Source organism: Coccinella septempunctata, chromosome 1, assembly GCF_907165205.1.
Source record: "Coccinella septempunctata chromosome 1, icCocSept1.1, whole genome shotgun sequence".
Taxonomy (NCBI): Eukaryota; Metazoa; Arthropoda; class Insecta; order Coleoptera; family Coccinellidae; genus Coccinella; species Coccinella septempunctata.
This window is the reverse complement of record NC_058189.1, coordinates 15,770,365-15,796,136: the sequence shown is the minus strand read 5'-3', so window position 1 is coordinate 15,796,136 and position 25,772 is coordinate 15,770,365. Positions and strand designations below refer to the sequence as shown.

Genomic DNA, 25,772 nt, shown 5'->3' with positions numbered 1-25,772 from the left:
GATATACAGGGTATAAATGCATAGTTGCGAAAAAACTTGAGCGGTCATTCCTTGTCAAAAATAGTGTAATAATATTTTTTTTGAGCTGCTCCTGCTTAAATGCAGCCCTCTAAAGATGGCACTTAAACAAAATTTTTTATTTGTTTGTTATTGGATATTTGTAACATGACCTTGAGATTGCTGAGGATCGACCACGATTTCTCCATAAACCGCGGAATATGCATCGGATCGAGCAGATCAGATTCCACGGATTCTGGCTCGCTGTCTCCAGCCTAACCCAATTTCACAAATGGAATTTGCTATTATCGCAAATTTCATTAGTTTGTACTGGTGCGCATATTATGAAGCCCGTGCAGCAATTTTGAAATATCCTAAAACCGCTAATATTATTTTCCATTAGATAGACAAGTACACAATGCATTTCTGAAAATTGGACTTAAAACACCTCCAAATAGATCTTTTAACAGTACCTATTTGAAAAATCAAAGAAAGAAAATGTGCTGTTTCGAGATATACCTCCGATACTTGAATTCCTTTTTCTTTATGAGATTCGATTGACAGAATATTCAAGAACTAGATAACGTTGTACTGGAAAAAAAATAATTCACATTCGCACTGTCAATATTCCGCAACATTTCTAGCATTCTAGAGTGATAGATTTTTATAGATTTTGGTCGCGCATCATGGCCGTCGAAATTCTGTCAGCAACAAGAGGAATACCGAGAAATTTATCTAGGAACGTACTCACTCGTGAACCCAATCTGCAGCGGCAATAAAGAAACTATCAATGCGCCGCATTCGCATCCTTCGCATAAATATCCCAGCCTGCATGTTCCGTACTGTAGTGGCAGTTTCCCTTTTTTGTTGTTTATGTTATAACTTATCGAACTTTTCGGCTTCTCTTTGATAAATATTACCGACTGCAGTTGGGATTTTGGGGCGGCTTCTACTAATACATTTCGAAAATTTTTTTATTTTCAATTCTCCAATCAGAATTCAGACTGTTCTGGAGAGGAGTGTGAAAGACTTGAGAAAGTGTTTTATTTCCATATTCCTTATCAGTATTCGAAAGAAAAGGAAAAGTTCATTGTTCATTCCTGAATCAAATCATTGAATGTTTATTGTTTGTGGAAAATTAGTTAATTATTTGATTTTTTTTTTGGAATATTTCAACTACGTATTCGGATTTGAGAATTTCGAATCGAGTTATTGAAGGTAAGAGTTCTATAATTCGTTATTTTTCAAGCATTGCTCCGGCACCGGGTAACAGGATAGAAATCTATAGGAAATCCTGAACAATGGTGCTTGTAATAAATTCAATATTTCATCGGGAATAATAGAAAACACACGTTATTTAAAAAGAGTCTATTGGCTATCGATTTCGGCCGTGGGCCATCATCAGGCCAGCTGAAAATAACAAATGGATATTCTTCAACATCTTATTTGAAATTTCAAGTACAAAAATTATATGAGAAAACTTTCATATATATAATATATCGTCGTTAAAACCCGAAAAATGTGTAACTCCCAATTTAATCAAAAAAGAGATTTTGATGCCTTCCCTTAGCGGTTTTCAACATCTATATGCTCAGAAATTTGTGTAGTTCCTTCGAACAGTTAAATATTTTTCCCGCGCAAAATAGAATAATGCTTGAAATTGTTTAAAAGAAATACGTGTACCTCCCTTACACTAGCACGGCGTCAGTGCATATAGCCACATCACATCAGTGGATAACATAAGAAGTAGTGGAAAAATAGTGCTGGTTTGCTGTGAAAACAAAGGTAAATATTAAGGGAGTACGGGTAATAATAAAAAGGTTTTTGTCTCTCCTGTCAAATCAGCTAAAATGGAGTTACACATTTTTCGGGTTTTAACGACGATATTCATTAATAACTATCGCCTTTTAGTGAGGTTAATTTTGAACTCACCGTCAGGAATAGGTTACAGCTGTCATATATAAGAAAATGGATATAAAATTCTTTAAGGTGATCTTCCTTATTTTGGATGGAATCAAAATACATTAATGAAAACACAATAATGACAAATATTCTAAGCCATGTGAAAGACAGTATGCAGTTAAAAAGTAAGTGTCAATCAATGAGCAGTGCATCCTCTTTTATATTTTTTATTCGCGTTGTACAGGTTTTTAAGGCGCGAAATATAAATGTTGTATTTGTCATATGAACGGTTGTAACATTTTAAATATATTTCTACCTGTGAACTCTGAGGTCTCGTTCAATAGGTTCTCATTTTGTCTGTTCTTTAAGATATCTAATTGTTCAAGTATGTAGTATCAGCCTATTGTTATCATTTTCTCTATGTAAGATCGTCAGATTTTCCACTGTTGTCCTGTGTTTTAGCTCCATATCCATCAGGTGATTACCTAATGCTGAGCTGGGTCGATTTTTTATGTGCTTGGTGAATCTTGTTTTTGCTGAACGGGTGGTCATTCCTATATAAAAAGAGGGGCATTCTGCACAGGTAATCTTGTAAACGCTACTTCTCTGTTCGTCGTTGGGTTTCTTTTTGTTATTGATCAGCAAGTTTTCCAATGTCTGATGGCGCCTGTTTATCATTCATCCGATTCAAAGAAGACTCAGTCTGTCGTTCTGTGTAAACGAGGATGAGTTTTGGTGCGCATTGTCTAAATCCTGCTTTACGACGAATTTTTTCAAAACACGATATTTTGTTAACTTCGATTTTGAATTTCCTCAGGGGTGATATTTTCGAATTAAATTGCTTGAAATGAATATAGAATCACCATTATAATCATATATTCGCATTTGTAATTGATTGAGCATTCGGAAAATTATTTCTTAAAATATTGTGTAAAAAAAAAATAAGTTTTCGAAAAAAAAAACAGAACTGCTATTAAAAAATTGGAAAACTTTGAAATATGCAATTTTTTTCGAACGGGATTTCCTTAATACCTTTCCATGCCTATGTTTGGTAGTTTTTCGGATAGCACATTTATATATTATTCCTGAATTAGGCGCACGGGGTCAAGCCATTTTCAAATTGAAAAAAAAAATGTAGCGGGGGCGCAACCAAAAAGTTCCAACCAAATGTTTTGGGACCTATATAGGTGCTGCAAATTTATTTGTCACCAACACTTTTGGGTATATTATTGCGTTGAATGCAAAACAGGAGACTCTCGTCCTGAGCCTGAATATTTTCTTTTTTCACGTTGATATCGACCTAGCCAAAAATATGTAGTTATAATTTTGCTTAACGAAGTCACAAAATCCAGTGACCTGCTTAAACACTGTACAAGTCAAAGACTGAGCCTATATATATATATATATATATATACACAAATCGGTAACTCCAACTCTTATTATGAATCTATATCAATAACGGGTTATTGGATGAGAAAGGACTGCAATTATGTGAAACTCATTTATTCATCGTCGACGTTTCGGCTCATGTCTGAGCCTTCTTCAGGACTCTACAAGGTAATAATAATATGTTATAATACAATGTATAACACATCAACATGAGACTTACTGAATAGTCGAGGTTAAAATTATTTCTAGCATCAAAACAAGTCAACAAGTAGTCAGCAGAAGGCAACATATATCACAACAGGTGAAAAGCCATATGAATAGAATTGTTAGGCACCAAAAGTCAGTATATTCTAAAATCAAATTTCTTAAATTTCAGAAAGAAGTACGAAAATTGCACATATGCAACGTTGGTGGAAACAATACAATTGAGGTTACATCACAGAACACATGATACAATACATGAATAATTCTTTTTCTTTGTATATCAACCAGAATCAACTGACACATCTCGGACAACATTATTATGTCTGTATGTAAATAAAAAGGAATATATATTACTGATATTTTCAATGTCCTTTCTAGAATTCATCACATTTTTGGTTCCTTTAATATGAAACATTTCTAAGAACGATCGCTTGTTTAAATTCCTTTCGAACTCCAATATCTTAGTCGAGTTATAATCCATTACATGTTTGGTTTTTCTACAGTGCTCAGCAAGAGCACAAATTTTTTTGGGATTTTTTATGTCGCTTTTGTGTTGAGTAAGTCTCTTCTTAACTTGTTGGGAGGTTTGGCCTATGTAGCCTAAATTACATGACAAGCATGGAACATGATACACAACTCCCCTCATCTTCATTTTATCAATCCTATCCTTAACAGTAGAATAAAGACCGGCTATACTAAATTGATTCTTTACTGCTATTTTTAAACTAGGTTCCTTTAACAGATTGATCAACTTATGAGTAACATCAGGTATAGCTGGTAAAGATGCATAAGTAATTGGTGTTGAGACTTCGAGAGATCCGTTTCCACCACCTCTTGCATCACCCAAACTTTGTGACATATCACCCGATTGCAATCGTGCAGATGTATTAAAAATTAATTTGCTGCACATTGCTCTAGGATATCCGTTTTTTACAATTAAATCATAAAAGATTTTCAAATTCTTCATTAGGAGAGTTGGATGAGAAATTCTACTGATTCTCTCTTTCATACCAATAATCAGATTAATCTTTTGTTTCAGAGGATGACTTGATAAGAAGTTGATATATCTACCAGAGCTACTGCTCTTTCTGAACCAATCAATCTTTAATTTATTATCACTTGTTCTTATCACTCTTGTGTCAAGAGTGGTATTATAGACTACTTCAAAGAGATCCTACTTCATCGTTTCAAACTAAGGCTAATGCGATAGTAAAAAATTTAGTGGATAAGAAGTATATTTCAAAGGAACAAGGTAAGATTTTACATGAGTATAATGGTGTTCCAGCTAGGTTTTATGGCCTACCGAAGGTCCACAAACCTGTCCTCACTTTGCGTCCGATTGTGTCATGTATAGATACCCCTACTTCTCATCTTTCAGAGTTTGTAACATCAGTGTTGACCAATTCAGTGGATAATTCTAATAATAGATATTATGTTAGAGACAGTTTTGAGTTTTCTGCCATGTTTAATGATTTCCAATTACCACCGAACTACAAGTTAATCAGTTTGGATGTTGTATCCTTATATAGCAACATTCCTCTTGACTTGGTAATAACTGTCATAGAACATAATTGGGATTCAATATCAGCACATACAGATATACCAATGGGCGAGTTCATAAATATCCTGAAGTTTCTTTTTGAGTCCAATTATTTCGTCTTCGATGGAAAGTTTTTTTGCCAGATATTCGGATCACCCATGGGGATGAAATTGAGTCCCATTATTGCGAGAATGGTGATGGACTACCTGCTTGATGCTGTAATAGCTTTGATACCATTTTTGATCCCTATCATAAAAAAATATGTTGATGACATATTTTGTGCGGTTCCTGCTGATCAGATCCAGTTCGTCCTTGATAGTTTTAACAGTTTCAATCAGCATATTAAGTTCACAATAGAGGAGGAAACAAACAATTCTGTTCCCTTTCTTGACACAAGAGTGATAAGAACAAGTGATAATAAATTAAAGATTGATTGGTTCAGAAAGAGCAGTAGCTCTGGTAGATATATCAACTTCTTATCAAGTCATCCTCTGAAACAAAAGATTAATCTGATTATTGGTATGAAAGAGAGAATCAGTAGAATTTCTCATCCAACTCTCCTAATGAAGAATTTGAAAATCTTTTATGATTTAATTGTAAAGAACGGATATCCTAGAGCAATGTGCAGCAAATTAATTTTTAATACATCTGCACGATTGCAATCGGGTGATATGTCACAAAGTTTGGGTGATGCAAGAGGTGGTGGAAACGGATCTCTCGAAGTCTCAACACCAATTACTTATGCATCTTTACCAGCTATACCTGATGTTACTCATAAGTTGATCAATCTGTTAAAGGAACCTAGTTTAAAAATAGCAGTAAAGAATCAATTTAGTATAGCCGGTCTTTATTCTACTGTTAAGGATAGGATTGATAAAATGAAGATGAGGGGAGTTGTGTATCATGTTCCATGCTTGTCATGTAATTTAGGCTACATAGGCCAAACCTCCCAACAAGTTAAGAAGAGACTTACTCAACACAAAAGCGACATAAAAAATCCCAAAAAAATTTGTGCTCTTGCTGAGCACTGTAGAAAAACCAAACATGTAATGGATTATAACTCGACTAAGATATTGGAGTTCGAAAGGAATTTAAACAAGCGATCGTTCTTAGAAATGTTTCATATTAAAGGAACCAAAAATGTGATGAATTCTAGAAAGGACATTGAAAATATCAGTAATATATATTCCTTTTTATTTACATACAGACATAATAATGTTGTCCGAGATGTGTCAGTTGATTCTGGTTGATATACAAAGAAAAAGAATTATTCATGTATTGTATCATGTGTTCTGTGATGTAACCTCAATTGTATTGTTTCCACCAACGTTGCATATGTGCAATTTTCGTACTTCTTTCTGAAATTTAAGAAATTTGATTTTAGAATATACTGACTTTTGGTGCCTAACAATTCTATTCATATGGCTTTTCACCTGTTGTGATATATGTTGCCTTCTGCTGACTACTTGTTGACTTGTTTTGATGCTAGAAATAATTTTAACCTCGACTATTCAGTAAGTCTCATGTTGATGTGTTATACATTGTATTATAACATATTATTATTACCTTGTAGAGTCCTGAAGAAGGCTCAGACATGAGCCGAAACGTCGACGATGAATAAATGAGTTTCACATAATTGCAGTCCTTTCTCATCCAATAACCCGTTATTGATATAGATTCATATATATATATATATGTATATAAAAATATTGCATGCAACTTACCATAAAGCGAAACCCAGACCACAATATGGATCCAGGCATAACGCTATATGTCTACTGGGGTATAGTTCGCATGAAAGCTTCATACTCCTGCAGAGATTTGTAACTGCAGCATGTGACATTTTGATGCCGGCTAACATGCCGGTTGTGGAAACACTGAAATCCAAATAAGCAAGCATTTCTGCAGCTGGTGCCCTATAAAGAACGGGTAATTTCTTTTTGGGCATATCATCAGTGTCTAAAATGAGCGGCCAAGATTTGATATCGACAACATTGCTAGCCTCCTTGGAACGCAGGAGCTTAATCACAGCCTGGAAAATACATATCGCAGAATAAAAATAATTATTCCGTTTCGACATTTCAAAGCAGTTATTATGAAATTAACTCACCTGTGAAGATAATACTAATACGGATTTTGAAACATCCACAATCATCCTGACTGTTGGAAGGGTAGTCTGCAAATTTTGGGGATGTGGGGGCCTTATTGTTACAGGTACAGCACCTACATACAGGCATCCATAGAAAGCGCATATTAAATCTAACCCTGGGGGAAAGATTAAAGCCACATGATCACCAGTGTTTATCCTTCCTTTCTCATTCAGAAGGTTGCCTATCCTTTCAGCTCTCTTATGCAATTCTGAACAAGTAAGTACCTTAGCAGCTGTACCCTTGCTATTCAATAAAGTAAACAATGTGTGATCTGAGGTACTATGCGCTCTCCAACGTAAAATTTCTGTGATGAATTGTTGCTGAAATAAAAATTTCAATATGAGTAAAATTCAATTTTTGAATGGAGATAAATTTGACATACACCAGTTGAAAGTTTTAAAGGTTTACTCTCACTATACCCTTTCGGTATACATTTCGTCTTATTCTTGTATATTCTCACTCTACCTTCCGTCTCTCTTCTTTAACTATATATATACATCCCGTTGTCCCATCGATCAGTTCCGTTTTCATACGATTCACTGATTTATTTATGGAGGCTAGACGAAAGACTACCCCACTATCCCTAACGTTCCTATTCCGTAGAAAATACGTTGGAGGATAGAGTAGGTATGAATATGGAAAGAAGAAGGAAGGCTTATTAGTGTTACCGGCAATGTGTATAATTCAGGCATTCTATACAATGCCTAGGCAATGTATAGAATGCCTGAGTCTTTTATGCAATGTATGAAATAATACGAATGCGTTTGTCCATTTCATATTTTACCTAGGCATTCTATAAAATTTCCATACTCCATTCACATTTATTTTAGCAGTCGGTTGGCCATGAAATAATTTTCTCAAGTTTTTGTAACTAGAACGGAGTAAGGTTGGCACTCATGAAATGTCGTTAATGTCATAACGCCGTTACCACAACTAATATCAATTTTTATTACGAAAATGCCGAAAGTGATTGAAAAAAGAGACAGGGTTTTAGGAAGTGCTATTTAGAATTTAGGTCCGCTCATTCGAATAGTTATACCCTGATATTCTAAAATCCACAATACGTCATACGGTAGCGAACATATTCAATGTAAGAGAATTTACATAATGTTTCATCTGGATCTAAACGACTTATATTTCAGCTGAATATTTCCACAATCAGAAAGATTGTGAATGAAGAGGATGACAAAGAATTTTCTTCTATTGGGAGAACCAAAAAAGTGGTGGCATTTGAGAATTTTATGTTTGAGTGAATTAATGCGAAATGTTTACTACAGGATTTTCGATGAATGTCATCGTAGAATAAGTTCCCGAAAATTGATTTTTCTATTTTTCATTTGACTTGTCCTATACATTGTAAATGTCTTAAAGTACCAATAAATACCTAATTATTATTATTAAATCAATGTATTTAGATGAACAGCCACAAATACGCGCCAGTTGTCCTGTTAATTGTTTATTCATGTGAAATTTTTGTTCAAAGGTGAAGTTCATCTTGACTTGAAACTTCCTTTAATACCTTTTACTTTCATTGATGCAAGATGATTTTTGTTTATATAAACTTCAATTACGTTCGTCACATATTTTCCGAAGAGATTCGACATTGTGATAAAATACGTAATAACAGAAACTTTTACATAGAACGGGCAACATAGCGTTGATTTAAAACCCAAAAATATTTTGACAAGCGTCATAACCCCACATTTTCGTACTAAACAGAGTGAAATGTGTCAAATTTCCATGGCCAACCGAGTGCTAAAATAAAAGTGAATGGAGTATAGGTATTCTATAGAATGCCTGCTGATCTGCTGCAATGTGTGAAATGAAGGTGAATGAGGTGTGGATTTCCAACAGTTATCGACCGACCGAGCAGTTTGCTTACCCTGTGTACTAACTAATTTCAAAATTGACGCCCACTGCGATGTTACCATCGTGAACCTATATCATGGTATCATATAAATAAATACAGCGTATCAGGCTGATATTTGTGAATCTTTTTAAGAACCTGCCCTTTGAAGAATCTGCAGCGAAAACCACTTCGTTATTTATTCCTTTGTTTGTAAAAATAAGTTTATGTACAGGGTGTTTTGAGGCTTTTTTGATACAAGGTAGGAAGCCATAAAAATAAGTCATTTCACCAAAAATGTTCTAAATAAAATATCCAAGATGGCTGAGCTACAACCCCTACAATTTCAAGTAAGGAACTGTGGAAGGTGACTCCGACATCGGAAAAACGAAACAAAACATAAACATATGGCTAGACAATGAATGGTTCATTACAGTACACCTGATTAGTTGCATCTGATTAGTTGCATCTGGTCACTTGAAAAAATTGTTGTGTCCTGCGATTTAGGGTGAAGAAAATTGAGACAGTTTATTGAAAGTGCTATAATTGTTAACCTATTTTATCCCATTTTTTACGACGATTGTTGGAGGGTTCGAACAGGAAGAAGATTGTGATGACCATTGTGAAAAAATTTGTGAATAATTTAGACGAATTTAATTGGTGAGATTTTCAACTAATATTCTATTTTTTTTACACTTTGTCCTGAATATTTTTCTGTCAGTTGGTATCGAAATGAGCCATTTCATAAAATCGTTTAAATTGCTGAATAATGAGAAAAATTCGGAAATCTCAAGTTTCCATTTTCATTCCCACGTAAAAATGAAAGTGGCCAATATCCTAAACTGAATCATATGGTTGAGTCAGTCATCACGACATTAATTTTTCATATTGCTTTGCGATAACAAAAATGAAAAAATGATCTAGGGTTATGTTAGGATCTATTTCAGTAAACATTTACAATTTTTTTTCAACTTTGTCATTTTGAAAGTTTTATAGAGGTGATTTTTGGTGAAACGCTTTATTTCGACCAGTTCTACTCCTTTTAAAAAAACACCCACCTTTAAATACACCCTGTATATATCTTTAGATTCAAAACTGACACAAAAGCATATTTTGAGAGAAGCATGCATTTTTTTTTGTGCTCTATCTACTAACATTTGAAATACAAGAAGTAAGAATAAAAATACAAATATCGTTGGAGACATTTGAAGGCATTCGAAGTTGTCTTTCACATCGGATTCAGTTTCGAATCGGCAACCGTTGAGGGATGCTCGGTGATATTCGACTCCAGGATTTTTGCGAACAACTGAAAACGTTCCAATCCCGTCCAAATAAAACAAACAGACCTTTGATAGTACCGTCTCTTGTGACCCAAAAAAGCCAACGAAACGTTCTGAAGCGTTCAAATGGATTTGGCAACGCCGCCCACGCCGAATCCAACGTATCCAAATCTCTATTTATATATATACCGGGTGTCCCAGAGCTTTTAGGCCAGCAGATATCTCAGTTACCTGCGGAAAAAAAAATTGAAAAAAATACTTGTCGTAGGAGATCATACGCTCTTTCATGCAGCATAGCAAAATCCACCCCCTGACAAACAACTCCCGAGAAACCACCCCTAACTTTTGTTTTTCAAATGGCACCCCCATGTTTGTTTGGCTTCAACTGACAGCTCTTTTTAATTCTCAATCAATGATATATCATAATATGTAGTTGTAAAGATAGTCACTCGATAAAATTGAATTTGTTAGTGGGTACTGTTAATTGGACTGATCGAATTAGTCCACATTGTAGAGACAAGAAATAGTGGATGTTGAAAAAAAAGAGTCAATAAAATGTTAGAACTTTTTGTGCTGTGTTTTATTCCTACGGTATCTGGATGACAACAACAACAACAATGTGGACTAATTCGATCAGTCCAATTAACAGTACCCACTAACGAATTCAATTTTATCGAGTGACTATCTTTACAACTACATATTATGATATATCATTGATTGAGAATTAAAAAGAGCTGTCAGTTGAAGCCAAACAAACATGGGGGTGCCATTTGAAAAACAAAAGTTAGGGGTTGTTTCTCAGGGGTTGTTTGTCAGGGGGTGGATTTTGCTATGCTGCATGAAAGAGCGTATGGTCTCCTACGACAAGTATTTTTTTCAATTTTTTTTTCCGCAGGTAACTGAGATATCTGCTGGCCTAAAAGCTCTGGGACACCCGGTATATATACATATATAGACGAGGGGTAAAAGGCAAATGTTATCTGAAGGAATTACTGATAAATATAAACTCACTTTTTTCGAAGAGTCTTCCTCCTCTAGGCCCCCAACATCTCTGCCTTGGGCACAAGCCAGTCTGTTACCTTGCACAAGATTTCCCACGATAACAGACGCTGGGCCAACGTCTGAAACACAGTCGGTTGCTGAAACGCAAGGGAATACCATGCTGTAGCATCTCTCAAGCAAAGCTGTCAGTTAGTTAAGAGTAAAGAGGGGACCACTACCAACAACCCACTCGTAGTGTCAAGTCGAGAGGGGGCAGAGGAGTTCAAGAGCTTCGATGGCGAACGTGGGGAAATAAAAAATCAACAAATCTCAACAATGGAGGCGAACTTCTCTGATTTATGTGAACTTACCAACTTGATCGGTCACGCTTTTCGTATCTCGAAAGCAATTACAACGTTAAATGTAATGTTGAAGTATTGGTTTTACATGAAAATGTAATGCCCTGATTCCTGCATGAACTTCAATAATTTGTCGAACGAATAAAGTAATCGGTAGATTTCATAGGACGATCTGGTAGTGTCGACACTGCTACACTGGCCTTGGAGGCTTGGTTCCAGAAAAATTACGGATATAGAAAAAATTATTCAATTACTTGTCGTATTAAACAGCCGTAAATCCTGAATCCTCGAAAAAATTTTATATAGTATTTTAATTTTTTTTTCAAGCATACTAAGTATTTATCAAACGGTAGTGCTCTAAATTTCTTCGGAAATAAGCAGCCCCTTCAATAAAGTTGCTGGATTCATAACATTGAAAATCAACGATACAAATTGCAATATTACTGTTATTAATGTTGTGCTTCTCTTGACAGTGAGAATTGGTTCTCACATTACAAGTGTTTCGCAGGTTCATTTTCAAGATGATGATTGTGGAAAAAGTTTCAAAAATATGTTTTTTGGTTGAACATTTTCACTCATTTCACGAAATCTTCAATATCGAAGATCACTTCATGAGTAAGATGAAAGATAATCAGAGAAATTTGCTTCCATAAACACATAACTCTTTATTACACATATGAGCACATCGAATTTGGGAGTTATTACACTGTTAGCTAATGAACTCTCGTGTTATAAGGTGCTACCAATAGTATCTGTGGATGATTACACATTAGTTGATTGATTTTTTATGTACTTTACGAATCACAGTGAGACTTTGATCTGAAACTATCCATAAAAGTTGTTTCATCCGTATGTATAACATATTATATAAACACATTCAAGCTTACCAAAAACAACTTTTTATGTTTTCCAAAAAAGTTAATTATTATGTTGTAGCGTCACCCGTATCCACGATAGATCATGATGATAATTTTTTTTTAATAATTGAACTTATCTAATAATGAAAATTTAGGTGTCAACTACCACTAAAGTGCAATAAAAATAAGGAATAAAACAACTACCAGGATAGTTTCAGATAATAATAATGTAATAATTGTATAATACACAATGAAAACAAAACCATCAAAAAAACATATTAAAAATGGTGCAATGGTGATGGGGAAAGTGCAGGCAGTGCAACAAGATACTGAATCTGAGATAATGAGGTTACATCTCCTTTTGAACACCATAATAGCAAATCATAAATATCTCAAGTAATTGGAAAACAGATACCCAGTTGAAGGATCGTCCATTATAATTCAATATTTAATGACCATTAATATTTTAATCCTCCATTGGTCAGGTAAATACATCGTTTCAAGAAAGGATTATAATTTTAATGGTTCAATTGACATTCCTGAAACTGGGCGGGCATAAATGTTTAAATTAGAAAAGCGAAACCAAAAACTTTTTTGTTTAAAATGAATATGCCCGAAATATAAATAAACAACTCAACCTGCTTGCCAGAATTAAAGGATATTGAATTAATTTCAGTTTTATTTTCAGAAAAACCCACTTTCCTTCCGAAATATGTTTATGTAAGCGGTACAGATTCTCAGATTCCAAAGAAAAGTATGAAATTTTACGAAAAACATAAAAGTTCATAGTTAATTCACCCTTAATACAGAGTATCGCCTCCACGTGCATCAATAAATGCTTGGCATTTGTTCACATGCTTTACAGCAAGTTATTGAGAACATTACGCTCAACGAGTTGCCAAAGTTATGGCAAAATATCTCAGAGCTAGCGCAGCCTTTGATCTTTGGGCATCAAGGACTCTGCATTCCGAAGCGTTGTCAATTGGAACTATTCTTAACAAAAGTCTCGATGTTAGATTGACTTCATGAAGACGTCTTTTGACATTTCAAAGGGAAATTGAGGTTCCTTTGGATTTCGAAGGTACTGAGTTCTATAAGAGATGAGAGGCTATCTTTCCACCGAAAGAGTTGAAAAATGGTTGTCTGCTAGCGTTGTAGCACGTGGTTCATCACTTCTGGGTCATTAACGAACAGTTCCAGTGGCAAAGTACCGTCAGAGTAAACGTGATATCACACTTTGGCTAAAGTTTTTTTTTAAAAAATGCCCACTTTTGTTCGAACAGCGTGAAACAGCTCTTTTGGTATCGATTTTTAATTGTGTGCTCATTTGATGTATACAGGGTGTGGCGTAATGAATGGATAATATGGAGCCTGCGGGTAGAGGGCTCTATGGCGGTTCAGAAAATAGTTATTTTCCTATCAAGTGCGGAAAGTGATACTTGCCCGCACGAAACTGCCGTTACCCGAACGATGCGAAGCAGAGTTCGGGTAAGCAGTTGAGTGCGGGCAAGACACTTTACGCAAGAGTTAGGAACAATATTTTTTCTACAAGCGCTTGAAATATATAAATATATCCATTTCACGAAACAGATCATATCTCATTTGATTAATTCATATATAATGACAGACGTAATTCTGCATGTCATTACTATGGGTTTCTCATCGTCGACGTTCTATGCATAGAATCATGATAGAATTTAATTTACTCTATAATATTTGCGTGCGGGAAAAACCCCTGCTAATCCATTCCCGCACGCAAATGCGTGCGGGAAAGAAATAGCAGGCGTTTTTCCCGCACGTTTTGGGAAAGTGACTCTTTGCAACTTGGAATGCGTGCGGGAAAAAGGTTGAACGCGCACGCTTGTAGAAAAATATATTTTTCGTTTAGTCAAAGTGCCTTGGTTTTCGAAATATTGGAGATTTTCGAAAATTTAAGAGAACCAATAATATGGTTACCTGGGAGTTAATGCAAAAAAAACATGCCCGTTTCATTGAGATTCCTAAATGGTATAACTCTCTGTATTTTCAGTATTTAATACAAAAAAAATTCCTATTGCAATTTGTTTAATGTGAACACTGTTTCTAAAATTTTTAGCAGCTAAAATGAGAAATGCAAGCAGAATAAAGCAATCATCTATCAGAAGGTACAGAGCATGTACTGAAGCTCATGGTGGCCTCTTAGAGCATCTTTTGTGAAATTTAATTCAATGAAACGATGCTCATTTTAAAATTGTTGATATGCAATAAAGCTATGATTCATTAGAAAGTGTAGACTATAGAGCATGTATTAGAATTCATGGTGGCCAATTTAAAAACATCATTTGTGAAACTTTATTCAATTAAACGATATTTTAAAATTTTTATTTTTTCTCGTTTTCTTTTATTATTGAACCCCAACGTTGTGAAATCAATATTTTCAAGTAATGAATTAAATTTCAGCATTTTTGTAACAAAGGTCTTGACTCAATGTAATAGAAATTAATTTTGAGCTTTTTTTCTTAATTACAAAAGTGCTGAAATTCAGATATCGATTGAAATTTATTCTGGGAGGATTCTGCAGGAGCAAATCGTCGATTTCATTTTTAATTGATTTTGTTTCAGAGATTGGGAGTGAAAACCCTAAAAAGTTTATTAAGAAATGCTGAAATTCACTTGGTTACTTGAAATTCGCTTAAAAACCATTATATTTATAACTATAGGGCATAATAATGAAAGAATACGAGAGAAAAAAAACCAATTTTAAAATATCGTCTAATTGAATCGAGTTTTACAAAAATGGTTCGAAGTGGGCATCAGGAGCTCTACTAGATGCTTTACAACTTCTTATAAATAATTAGTCTCATTTCAGTTGCTAAAAATTAAAGAAAAAGGCTTACATCAAACTCTGCCTTGAATTGTAATAGAAATTTATTTTGTATTTTATGCTGGAAATAGAGTGAATTATACCATTTCAGAAACTCAGTGAAACAGGCATGTTTCCTCTTGCTTTGGCACTCAGGTAACCATATTATTTTTTACACCACGCAGGGTTGAACTTAAGAAAAAAAAATAAGCAAAACGGAAAATTTGAGTCTCATATTTTTTTTAATGAAAAACTTATCATGCTCCCCAAAAATAATATAATTTACATTCGATAGCGCATCTATCCAGGAATACTATCCGAAAAACATTTTGAAAAAATTCCTCCATTCGGAGTTTTGCAAAACGAGTGGCGAAGGGTGTGATTTTCTTGCATTTTCGAAAATTTCCAATATCTCGAAAACCAAGAGACTTTTTACTAAACATAAAATATATTTTTCTGAACCGCCATAAGGTCCCCTACCCGCAGGCATCATATTATCCATTCATTACGTCACACCCTGTATATTCAAGCATACGCTGATGATAACCATCTTAGCTGTCCAGGAAACACAAACCATATTTCAAGGCTGGTGTGAGGGTGAGCAGTTGGGCGTTAACCCTTGCACCACCTTGATTGTACCCTTCACGAGGAGAAAATTTCAAATTACTTCAATGTTTGATGAGATAAGACATTTCATGTTTTCAACCATTCCCAGTGGACAATTCATAGCGAACTATGCCCACTTGTGGAAGAAGCCATATATCTGGGCAATACCTTAGATCAGGTGGTGCCCAACCGGTCGGTGCCGGCTATACGTCCGTTCGATCGCGACAGTGCTGTTAACTAATACGAGGAAGAAATAGATGCCTCTATTGCCGTCCCATCAGGTACTCTTCTATTTAAAATTTCGGCAATTTTATACAACTGGTAGATCTCGCAGTCAATCGAGTTAGCCACACCTGCCTAGATAGAAAGCTTCGCTGGAACTGTCATATGGACATCAGGGGGAAGCAGACCCGCTGACTGTATGTCACGGTAATTAGACCGATAGTCACTTACGGCAGCATTGCCTGGCGGTCCTGAACAAACCCAAAACAAACTTGCGAGACTCCAAAGATCGGCATGCCTCATGATTTCAAGGTTCAGGCTCTACTCCAACTGCATCTATGGAGATAATTTTAAACCCCCCTTCCCCTCTGACATCATCTTTTGCCTTAAGAAGATGGGACCGGAGGGTATTAGTTTATGTAATTGAAAAAAAAATTAAGATGATACGGAAAATATGCTTCTTTGAAAAACAATATCCTTAGCTTTTGATGAGCAGTTTATTTCTTTCCCACTTCGTAATACAACAGACGGATCGTTGTATGTATTTTCATATACATACTTATAAAGTTTGGTCTTTGGTTCCAAGTAATTTTTTTTTGAATATTCTTCCTATATGCATAAACATCAAATGTGGATTGTTGTAAAGTATCATAATGGGCCACAGGTGTTCTTTACTAATGAACATTAACATGCCTGAAAATTCACATCCCTAAAATATCAAATATGTAGGAAATTTTACCTGAATGTACTTCTCGAGGTTTTGGTAAATTTGTTACACAGGTATGTGGACACAGTAGCACATTAGCAGGATGTAGAGTTCCCTCTAAAAATCTTCTTTTCGTTTCAGATAAATGTATGCCTCCCAAAGGAGTTTTCGGAAGATAATTGGGAGGTACTAAAGCCAAACAGTAAATGCCAACTTGGTGAATTGAATCCACTGCTTGAAGAACACGAGACATCCATTGAAAAGACTGAAGTAATGAATGACTAATGAGTATCTTTCGTTTCGGATTATTTTATGTAAGGAATTATTCAAATCTGATTTAGTTAGAAAATGAATACTCACTTCTTCTTCACTACAATCGGGCCTCTGCTCAGCAATAACACATATTCTCTCATCCCTGAGAACTCTGTGACTGAAAACTGCAATTCTTCCCCTATAAATGAATTTCATAGGTTCTACAGCCAACACAGTAGCAATAATATCATCGGCATTATGTTTTCTACCAGTAACTGTCATTAGACCATCTTTGGATCCACAGATGAAAACAAGTCCTCCAGGACCCAAAAATCCAAGCAGCCCTGATCTTGTGTATTCAGCATCACCTATGGTTTTGCCTTCAGCAGTTATAGGTTGCACTTTGAAGGTGGAATTACTGAGTCCTTGTAATCCCCAATATTGTGTACCACTAGCGCCGGAATTGACACAAATTTCACCTACCTGAAAATTCCAGAATATGGTACAGTATAGCTCGAAAAAAAAAAAAATTAACGGACGCGTCCGTAAGCCTTAGCTGAAAGTCGCGAAGGATATGACGTGTGCATAGTCGTAAGTTTTCAATTTGCCCGTGCCCGATAGCTCTTGGACTTTAAGAAGGTAAAAGAAAATCTAATCAGTACATGTAAATTTTAGTTTAGGTTTTTACCGAGTTAGAATCATAGATATGTCTTCTTATAAGAATAAGAAGTTCCATGATCCCTAGTAACTCAAAGTACATATACCATTTACCCATTGTCAGCAGAAAACTTGTCGACAGACGGTAAATGGTATACTTTGTGTTACTGGGGATGATGGAACTTGCATTTTCTTAAATCTCTAAAAAGTATAAGAAGACATCTCTATGGTTCCAACTTGGTCAACACCTAACCTAAAATTTACATGTACTGAGAAGTCCATATTCCTGATATATATATGTTTTTTTTCTATTGATATAATGGAACATATGGAACCATCTTTATTATTATTTTCGGATTGACCAAATTTCCTCACGGAAAATTAAGCATTATAAAAAGGTCAATTGAAATACCTATGAGACCACGGTTGAAAATCTCGCAAATTTATGAGCAAGTTTTTAAATTATACATTGCGAGATTTTTAACCGTGGCCTTGTATACTCCATTCACATTTATTTTAGCAGTCGGTTGGCCATGAAATAATTTTCTCAAGTTTTTGTAACTAGAACGGAGTAAGGTTGGCACTCATGAAATCTCGTTAATATCATAACGCCTTTGCCACAACTAATATCAATTAATATTACGAAAATGCCGAAAATGTTCATCTTGACTTGAAACTTCCTTTAATTCCTTTTACTTATATTGATGCAAGATGATTTTTGTTGAATAATTTAACATTTTTGTAATGATCTGTTAATTCCTTCGGGAGATACCCATTCCCAACTACTGCATCATATGAATTTCATCTTCGGATTAATATTTTTGAAATCTACAACTGATGTAGCGTATTCAAACTTTAGCCAAAGAAGATAACGAACATAAACTTTCCTCAAGCTAGTGCATATAATGATATTATACCGATCTCTTGTATTTTCCATACAAATAACTGGATTTGGTATACCTTCAATCAGTTTGTATAAATTTCAATTATCTTCGTCACATATTTTCCGAAGAGATTCGACATTGTGATAAAATACGTAATAACAGAAACTTTTACGTAGAACGGGCAACATAGCGTTGATTTAAAACCCAAAAATGTTTTGACAAGCGTCATAACCCCACATTTTCGTACTATACAGAGTGAAATGTGTCAAATTTCCATGGCCCAAAATAAGAGTGAATGGAGTATAGGTATTCTGAATCCTGCTTTCAAAGCTTTCATTAATAATAAAAAATTTAGTTAGGTTGGGTTATTTATAATACAAGTTCACTTACTTCATCAGTTTTACACAAAAAGGGTGGTCCCTCCATTTTGATAACCACAACAACGCATCCAGGCATCACTTGCCCACAATCCTGTAAAGTCAAGGAGGTGAGACTGTTTTCTTGATCGACTCGGACAACTCCATAACTGAGACCTTGCATAGATAGTACCCCTCTACCCGTCGAATTAACTCCAGCTCTTCCAGGTCTTCTTACAGAAACAGTTAAGCATTCACTTGAACTAGCACAGGGACAAATAGCATCAGGTCTCAGACCTTTACTTTGGAACACCGATAAGAATTGATCACAAGAACTCAATGACCACGGATTTGCTCCATCAGCCACCAAGAGCATTCTTAACGAGGACATATTGATGTCTTTATGGTCTTTTGTAGCGAGTAAGCCCCAGTGGAGATCTCTTGATTTAACAACAGCAACAGATGCTCTGTATTTAGTTATCATTTGCATCCAGCTAGCAGGATTGACCTTCATTAAGGCATATGGAATATAAATTACGTGCATTCCATTCAAGAGACTTGTCAAAACGGAATGCCATAAGCCCACTTCTCTTTTAAAATCTAATACACAGACCATATTTTCTCCTTCGGTATAATTGCAAGACATTGTCAACATCCTGCAATGCTGTAACATCGCTGCTCTAGTGATGGTCACCCCCATGACAGAACCATCTCTGTCAGTACTATATTCTATATATGCTGGTGTTTCATCTGACAACCGTGGATCCGGTGTAAAATCCTTTGGAGTTTTGGCCAAATGTTCAGTCACAAACCAATTCAGTTTTGGCCAACCTTTGAATTGAACCACTTCACCAGAAGTTGTTTTGGGCAAGCCCTTCAAACACGCTTCGGAGGTCAAGGCTACTTGCACTGAGCAGCTACCCAACAAGAAGCCTATTTGTTGAGACCCCGCATCTCTTCTTGTGATGGGTACTTCAATCGGAACAGGCACAATGCCCGCTTGAAGGCAGCCATAAAAAGCGCAAATAAAGTTGATTGGATCGTTGTTTGGATAAACTAAGGCTACTCGGTCACCTGACTTCAGACTTGTATCACCATTTTTACCGAATGATTTCGTTAATAATGCATAGGCAATTTTCCAGGAACGAGTTAGCAGTTTACCTGTAAAATTCTCGGTGTAATTTGTATCAGGAATATTATATAACTGAAAGATTTCAGCAATGAGTACTTACCATAAGTTAAGGTTACCGTCAATTTTCCGTTCGGATCTAAAACGGTAGCAACAGGAGCCTTAAATGAAGCACAACCATATCTTGATATAGCAGCTTCAATATTTCTGGGAAGACCAGAAGGAATAACCAACGGATCTCCTAAAGATGGCGTCATACAACCACCTTCTGGTTTAGGAGCATTAGGATCTTTCGGATTTGCGGCGATTTCAAGTTCAATATCGTCGTCTTGATAAAACTCCGGCAAAGGTCTTCTTTTAGGCTTCTTTAAAGTGTTAAGAAGTTGCTGTATTTTAGCAGACACTTTCCATTTTCCAGTACCAGTGCCGATGGTATCATCCGATGTCGATGATGCGTATCTATTCAGTCTATCAGCAGCTGGAGGTCTACGTCCTCCTTGGGCAGTGTTGTGGGTTACATCTGGAGGTTGTGAGTCTATAAGAAAAAGTAGATTCATTGTGGTTGGATGATTTTTTGATTGGTTGATTCGATTCTCACAAGGAAGAAATCCCGCAAAAAGTGAATGTCATACAATCATCTATGGAATAGAACGTCGATTCGACCAGAACTCAAAAGACAATTTCTACCATCAGAAAATGGATCGGAAACGACTTTGTTTACTGGGAGGTAATGAAAGACTACATCTACACCTACACAAACAAACAACTGATTTACTGATTCAACCAGTTCTTCAAAAAATCTATTTTCTTACACCGAGTGTGAAAATTTTTTGAGTGAAATGAATGAAAACCTTTGATTGCAATTGATCAAGAAATCGTGGGAAAACTACATTAATCGTAGTTCCGCATCTTGTCATTCCTTCTGTATTATCCGTATTCATTGTCGAATTTAGTGTTCCTTTTAAGAATTCAATGAGTGACTCTGCTTAATCTGAAGTACAATCAACATTGAAGTCTCCAGTTGAGATCGGCTTTTTTTATTATCAGATCCAATGATTGCAGCAACTTCAACGTAAAGTATTCGAGATGAATTTCGTAGGCTTGCCTCCATCGTTTGGTTAAAGAGCTTTATCACTTTTCTCCTTCAATTGTCAGAGTTTATCAGCCCATGTTGATAAATAATGATTTGCCAAATTCAGTGATTCTTGTATGAGCCGATTCTGAGGTAAAAAGAAGAGACTATTTTTAAGGGCGAAATTCAGAAGGCTGAAGAGGGGACCACCTGTCAAAAATTAAAAAAAAAGGGAACTACTAATTCTGTCTCGAGAATCTGTGACCACATTTTGTTACATTAATTTCGGGACATCCTTTAGATACAGCGTGGAAACCACTTTTGGAATAAAATTCTTATGTTAGAAAATCAAAAATGATAAAAAAACAACTTTCAATTTTAATGGTGCGTCAAAATTAATTAGGAACAAAGTAATTTAAGTATTCAATAATTTGAAACCAAATATAATAATAATATTATAATAATTTTATTTGCAGAAACTATAAATACATACTCCACAAATAAAGAATATTCCCACAAAGGCTTAGCCTGTCTGTGTGACATATTGTCGAAATTTCATTCATTATAATTCATAATAGAACTTACATAATATAAACAGGGTTCGTATTTATAAGATTCTCCTGGTATACAGGGTGAGTCTTTGACTCGTACAAATACTTTAACAGTAGATTCTTGAGGTCAAAAGAAACACCATTTTTCTAAACCATTTTATCGATTCGGCCCTGATAAAAAGATATAGCCATTTTAAATTTTCATAATATGCTGTGCCACCGAGTGTGCCATCCCTGGAAAAAAATTACCTTCATAATAACCAGCTAAATCTGTGATTCTACACATCTGTGGCTCTTTTAAACAGAGTTCGCCAAAGTACCCAATTCTTCAAATTTCACTGATACTTTATAATTTTAGAACATCAAATTACTCGAACACGGCGCATTATACGAGAAAATACAGAGAATATATTTTTATTTCACAAAACGTTCATTCATTAGTTTTGAGAGTTCGGTTCTTTGAATTTTTGGTATTTTTATGGAACGTAATGGTCATAATGAGAAATCTGGAAGACGCGGGTGATATCTTGTGTTCGAAAAAGATCCATCAAATAAATGAAAAACTATATTCCGAAATTCATTTCATTCGATAAAACCGTTTGTGAGAACTAAATTTTTTTTAATGGTTTTTCAACAGCCTGTATCTTTTAAACCGAGGCGATTCGAAAAAAAATGGTAAAGGAAAAAAGTGTTTCTTTTGACCTCAAGAATCCACTGTTGAAATATTTGTACGAGTCAAAGACTTACCCTGTATAGTTCATTGATATCAGGTTATAGGAGCATTCAAAATATAAAAATATACAGGGTGTTCCATTCAAAATAAAGAGGACCCTGAATATTTAAATTTATGCTTGAAAAGCGCGCACCATTGAATTTAAAAGTTGACACGTCCCAGTGTTTTTTATAGTTTTCTTATACATATAAGGTCACAAAGAATTTATTCCATATTCCACAGCTACTTCACTCATTTCGAACTGAATACAGAATTTTATCATTTTCACTAACATGAGTTGTTAAACCACGACTCGTGATTCGCTACCAAAATTGCATCGTTAGGTGGGCGAAGGTTAACTCGACACAATAATGGATTTTCATCAATTGAATATTCAACCATTTCATTACTTGTTCTAGTAGGACGGCGATTAAGCCGACAGGGTGTTCTTATTTTTCAATAAGACATGGAAACAGCCTTAAAATCTCAGTATAGTGAATAGTAGATCAAACAGCGAGATGAAAACATGACCAAATATAATGAATACACAAATACTCAGGTGTTATCCTGGACAGGCAACTCAACTGGAGAAAACGCATAGATAAGACTCTTTCCAGAGCCCTGACGGCCATGTGGGCTTGCGAAAGCCTCTTTGGAAAGACATGGGTCAAGAAACCGAAAATAGAACTGTGGCTATACACAGTGGTAGTACGCCCTATTGTCACCTACGGGTCTCTAGCATGGTGAACAAAAACCGAAGAGGTCACCACACGGAGCCTGCTGCAGAAACTGCGAAGGCTGGCCTGTGTTGGTGTTACGGAAGCTATGCAGCTCCCACAGCAGCGCTTGAGGCCATACTTGATCCGCCTCCCCTACACCTACATGTGAGGAAATGTAGCCTGCTGGAAGCAATAAGAATATCCCTTAAAGGGAATCTCCTACCCGGAAACTGGGCTGGACATATGAGGATATTGAATCAACTGGACTCAAACCTCTAGGCAAAACCATCGGATGTCATGCCAATCATCTTCGATTTCGAAACGCCTTTGAAACGGTTATAGCTGACCGTCCTAGTGCAATAAGTTTAGTAAATCGTTTAGACAAAATCTCATCCACGTGGTTTACTGATGGATCAAAATCAGAAAGGGGCACAGGCATTGGCGTATATGGACCTAAACTGAGGATCTATAAACCCCTTGGAAATGAACACTCTATTTTACATAACGAGACACTGGCTGTTTACGTCGCATATCTATATCACCACGGACAGCCAAGCCACGCTGAGGTCTCTGGAATCACACTGCCCTCTGCTGACATGGGAGTGCCGTAATACTATTAAGCAACTACTGGCCTCAGACAATAAAGTGACTCAAGTATGAATACCAGGGCATTGTGGTGTTGAGGGAAATGAGGAAGCCGATGAACTTGCAAAAAGAGCATCAAGGTTTTCCCCTGCTAGTTCTGAGCCTTTCTTTGGGCTTCGAAAATACCAGAGCCCAGGATTAGGGACAGAGAAGGGAAACTTTTAAAGCCCGACCTTCTGCTAATAAAAGATCATCACGTCATTGTATGCGACGTCTCAGTGCCCTGAGCCTTTAAGCATGGCTTATGCAGTTAAGAAAGCCATATACTCCACTCCCACCTTCCTAGAGAAGGTTGAGGAACTTCACCCGGATAAAACCATAGAGGTGCTTCCACTGATTGTGGGAGCTAGAGGAGGATGGTTCCCTAAAAACCGCAATATCATCAAGATGGTTGGCGCTACAAATGCGGACATTGGTGACATTATCCATACCGCACTGAGGGGTGGCTGCATTATACATAAGCAGTTCAACCGCGTGGTTTGGCGCTGTGCCCGTAGGGTTCGCGAAGTTCGCGTTTAATTGTCCCACTGCAAGACCTCAGTGTAATGCTTTAACCAGTCTCGCGTGTGCGCGAATTGGTTGTGTATTCGGGCTACTGATGCGGGGTATAAGTGCGGTTCGAGAGAGTTTGTTCGTGAGCTTCGTTCTATACTTGGACGTATTGATTTCTCTCTGTTTTTTGTCAAATATGTCATGTACTGAACTTTTATTTTCTGTTTTATCTATTGACCTGACATTGTCTACGTCATCTCTGAGGTCATGTGACCGAATAGCATAGGAATATCTTTCTACTCTGTTTTCTTTTGCTGTGAACCGCCTTTGTATACTGCCTGTAGTCTGAATATTAAATAAAGCCTTATAACAGCGATCCAACAATGGAAGTTGAACAACAGGATAACCCTCTTCTGGACTTACTCAGTCAAAGAAATTCGTAATGATTTGACCGACCTACAGCAGAAAACTGCTAAAGCTGTCACTAGCTGAGCTTCAGATGATGGTGGGACTGCTGACAGGACAGCAGATGAGAATTGAAGGCTCTCTCCAGAAGCAGAAACAGCTGAACACATGGCATGCATGCAAAGTGTCCAGAGCTGGCAGACCTAAGAACTGCTCATATGGGAAAACCCGTCCTGGATACTCACGAGGTAACGGCCAAGGCCCCTGAGGATGTCGGTTTTATCAACATCATTGACGACCTCTTTGGGATCCTATGAACGAGTAGGGTAGGCTAATCGCGCCACAACGACCCCGGTTCAAATAATAATAATAATAATATAATGTATAAGAGATCAAGAATATCAACTCACATGGTCTGATATTCTGCATGACATCGTTTATTTCAGTCATATCATGTTTGATTCTGTGGTCCCAGTTGTTAGGCGGTGGCAGGCGTGCCCTGTAGTTCAACGGGGGTGGCGAGCCCGTACTGCTCGTGTCCGATAGAGGAGGAGGCGGAAACATCTGGGGTGTATTTCTGTCTTTAGGTCTTTCTTTATCAGGTGTTGTCTCAACCAGTTCCTCGTTGCCCAAACTATCGTCATCTGATGATGAATCTAAAACAAAAGATTACAGTTTTTGACGTGGTTCTGAACTATATCTTCAAAATTATTTTTCAGAGCTAGGTACAGAAACAATCGAAAGAATATTCGAGGGTGTCCTGGATAAAATTGGAAACATTTCAATGGCAGACAAAGGACACCTGGCGGATCATCTACATCTGCAGTATCTAGGAGTACTAAAGATTCTATTTTACAGGGTGTTTTTAAAACTTGCATAAAAATTTGAACTACTATATCTCCTGAACGGTATCACGGATTTATCTGATATATTTGAACTGAAGATATAGCTCTCACGAGGTTCAAGTAAACTGTAGTCGAACTCATTCGATTTGCAGGACCCTATTTCATAAATTTA

At 36.2% G+C, this 25,772-nt stretch overlaps 1 protein-coding gene across 9 annotated transcripts in view; it reads right to left on the bottom strand.

Moving 5' to 3' along the window:
* Positions 1-25,772, bottom strand: part of LOC123322835 (disco-interacting protein 2) — a 179,353-nt gene that overhangs the window by 5,973 nt on the left and 147,608 nt on the right. For 7 of the 9 annotated variants that reach the window (XM_044910871.1, XM_044910863.1, XM_044910866.1 and 4 more), the window contains 8 exons: positions 25,166-25,411; positions 20,263-20,694; positions 19,065-20,191; positions 17,242-17,616; positions 16,915-17,146; positions 11,320-11,447; positions 7,143-7,502; positions 6,757-7,064 (listed from right to left, as the gene is read on the bottom strand). In XM_044910871.1, coding sequence (XP_044766806.1) covers positions 6,757-7,064; positions 7,143-7,502; positions 11,320-11,447; positions 16,915-17,146; positions 17,242-17,616; positions 19,065-20,191; positions 20,263-20,694; positions 25,166-25,411 — 3,208 coding nt within the window. The remainder of the gene's footprint in view (positions 1-6,756; positions 7,065-7,142; positions 7,503-11,319; positions 11,448-16,914; positions 17,147-17,241; positions 17,617-19,064; positions 20,192-20,262; positions 20,695-25,165; positions 25,412-25,772) is intronic. The other 2 variants (XM_044910865.1, XM_044910872.1) reach the window with 1 other exon arrangement.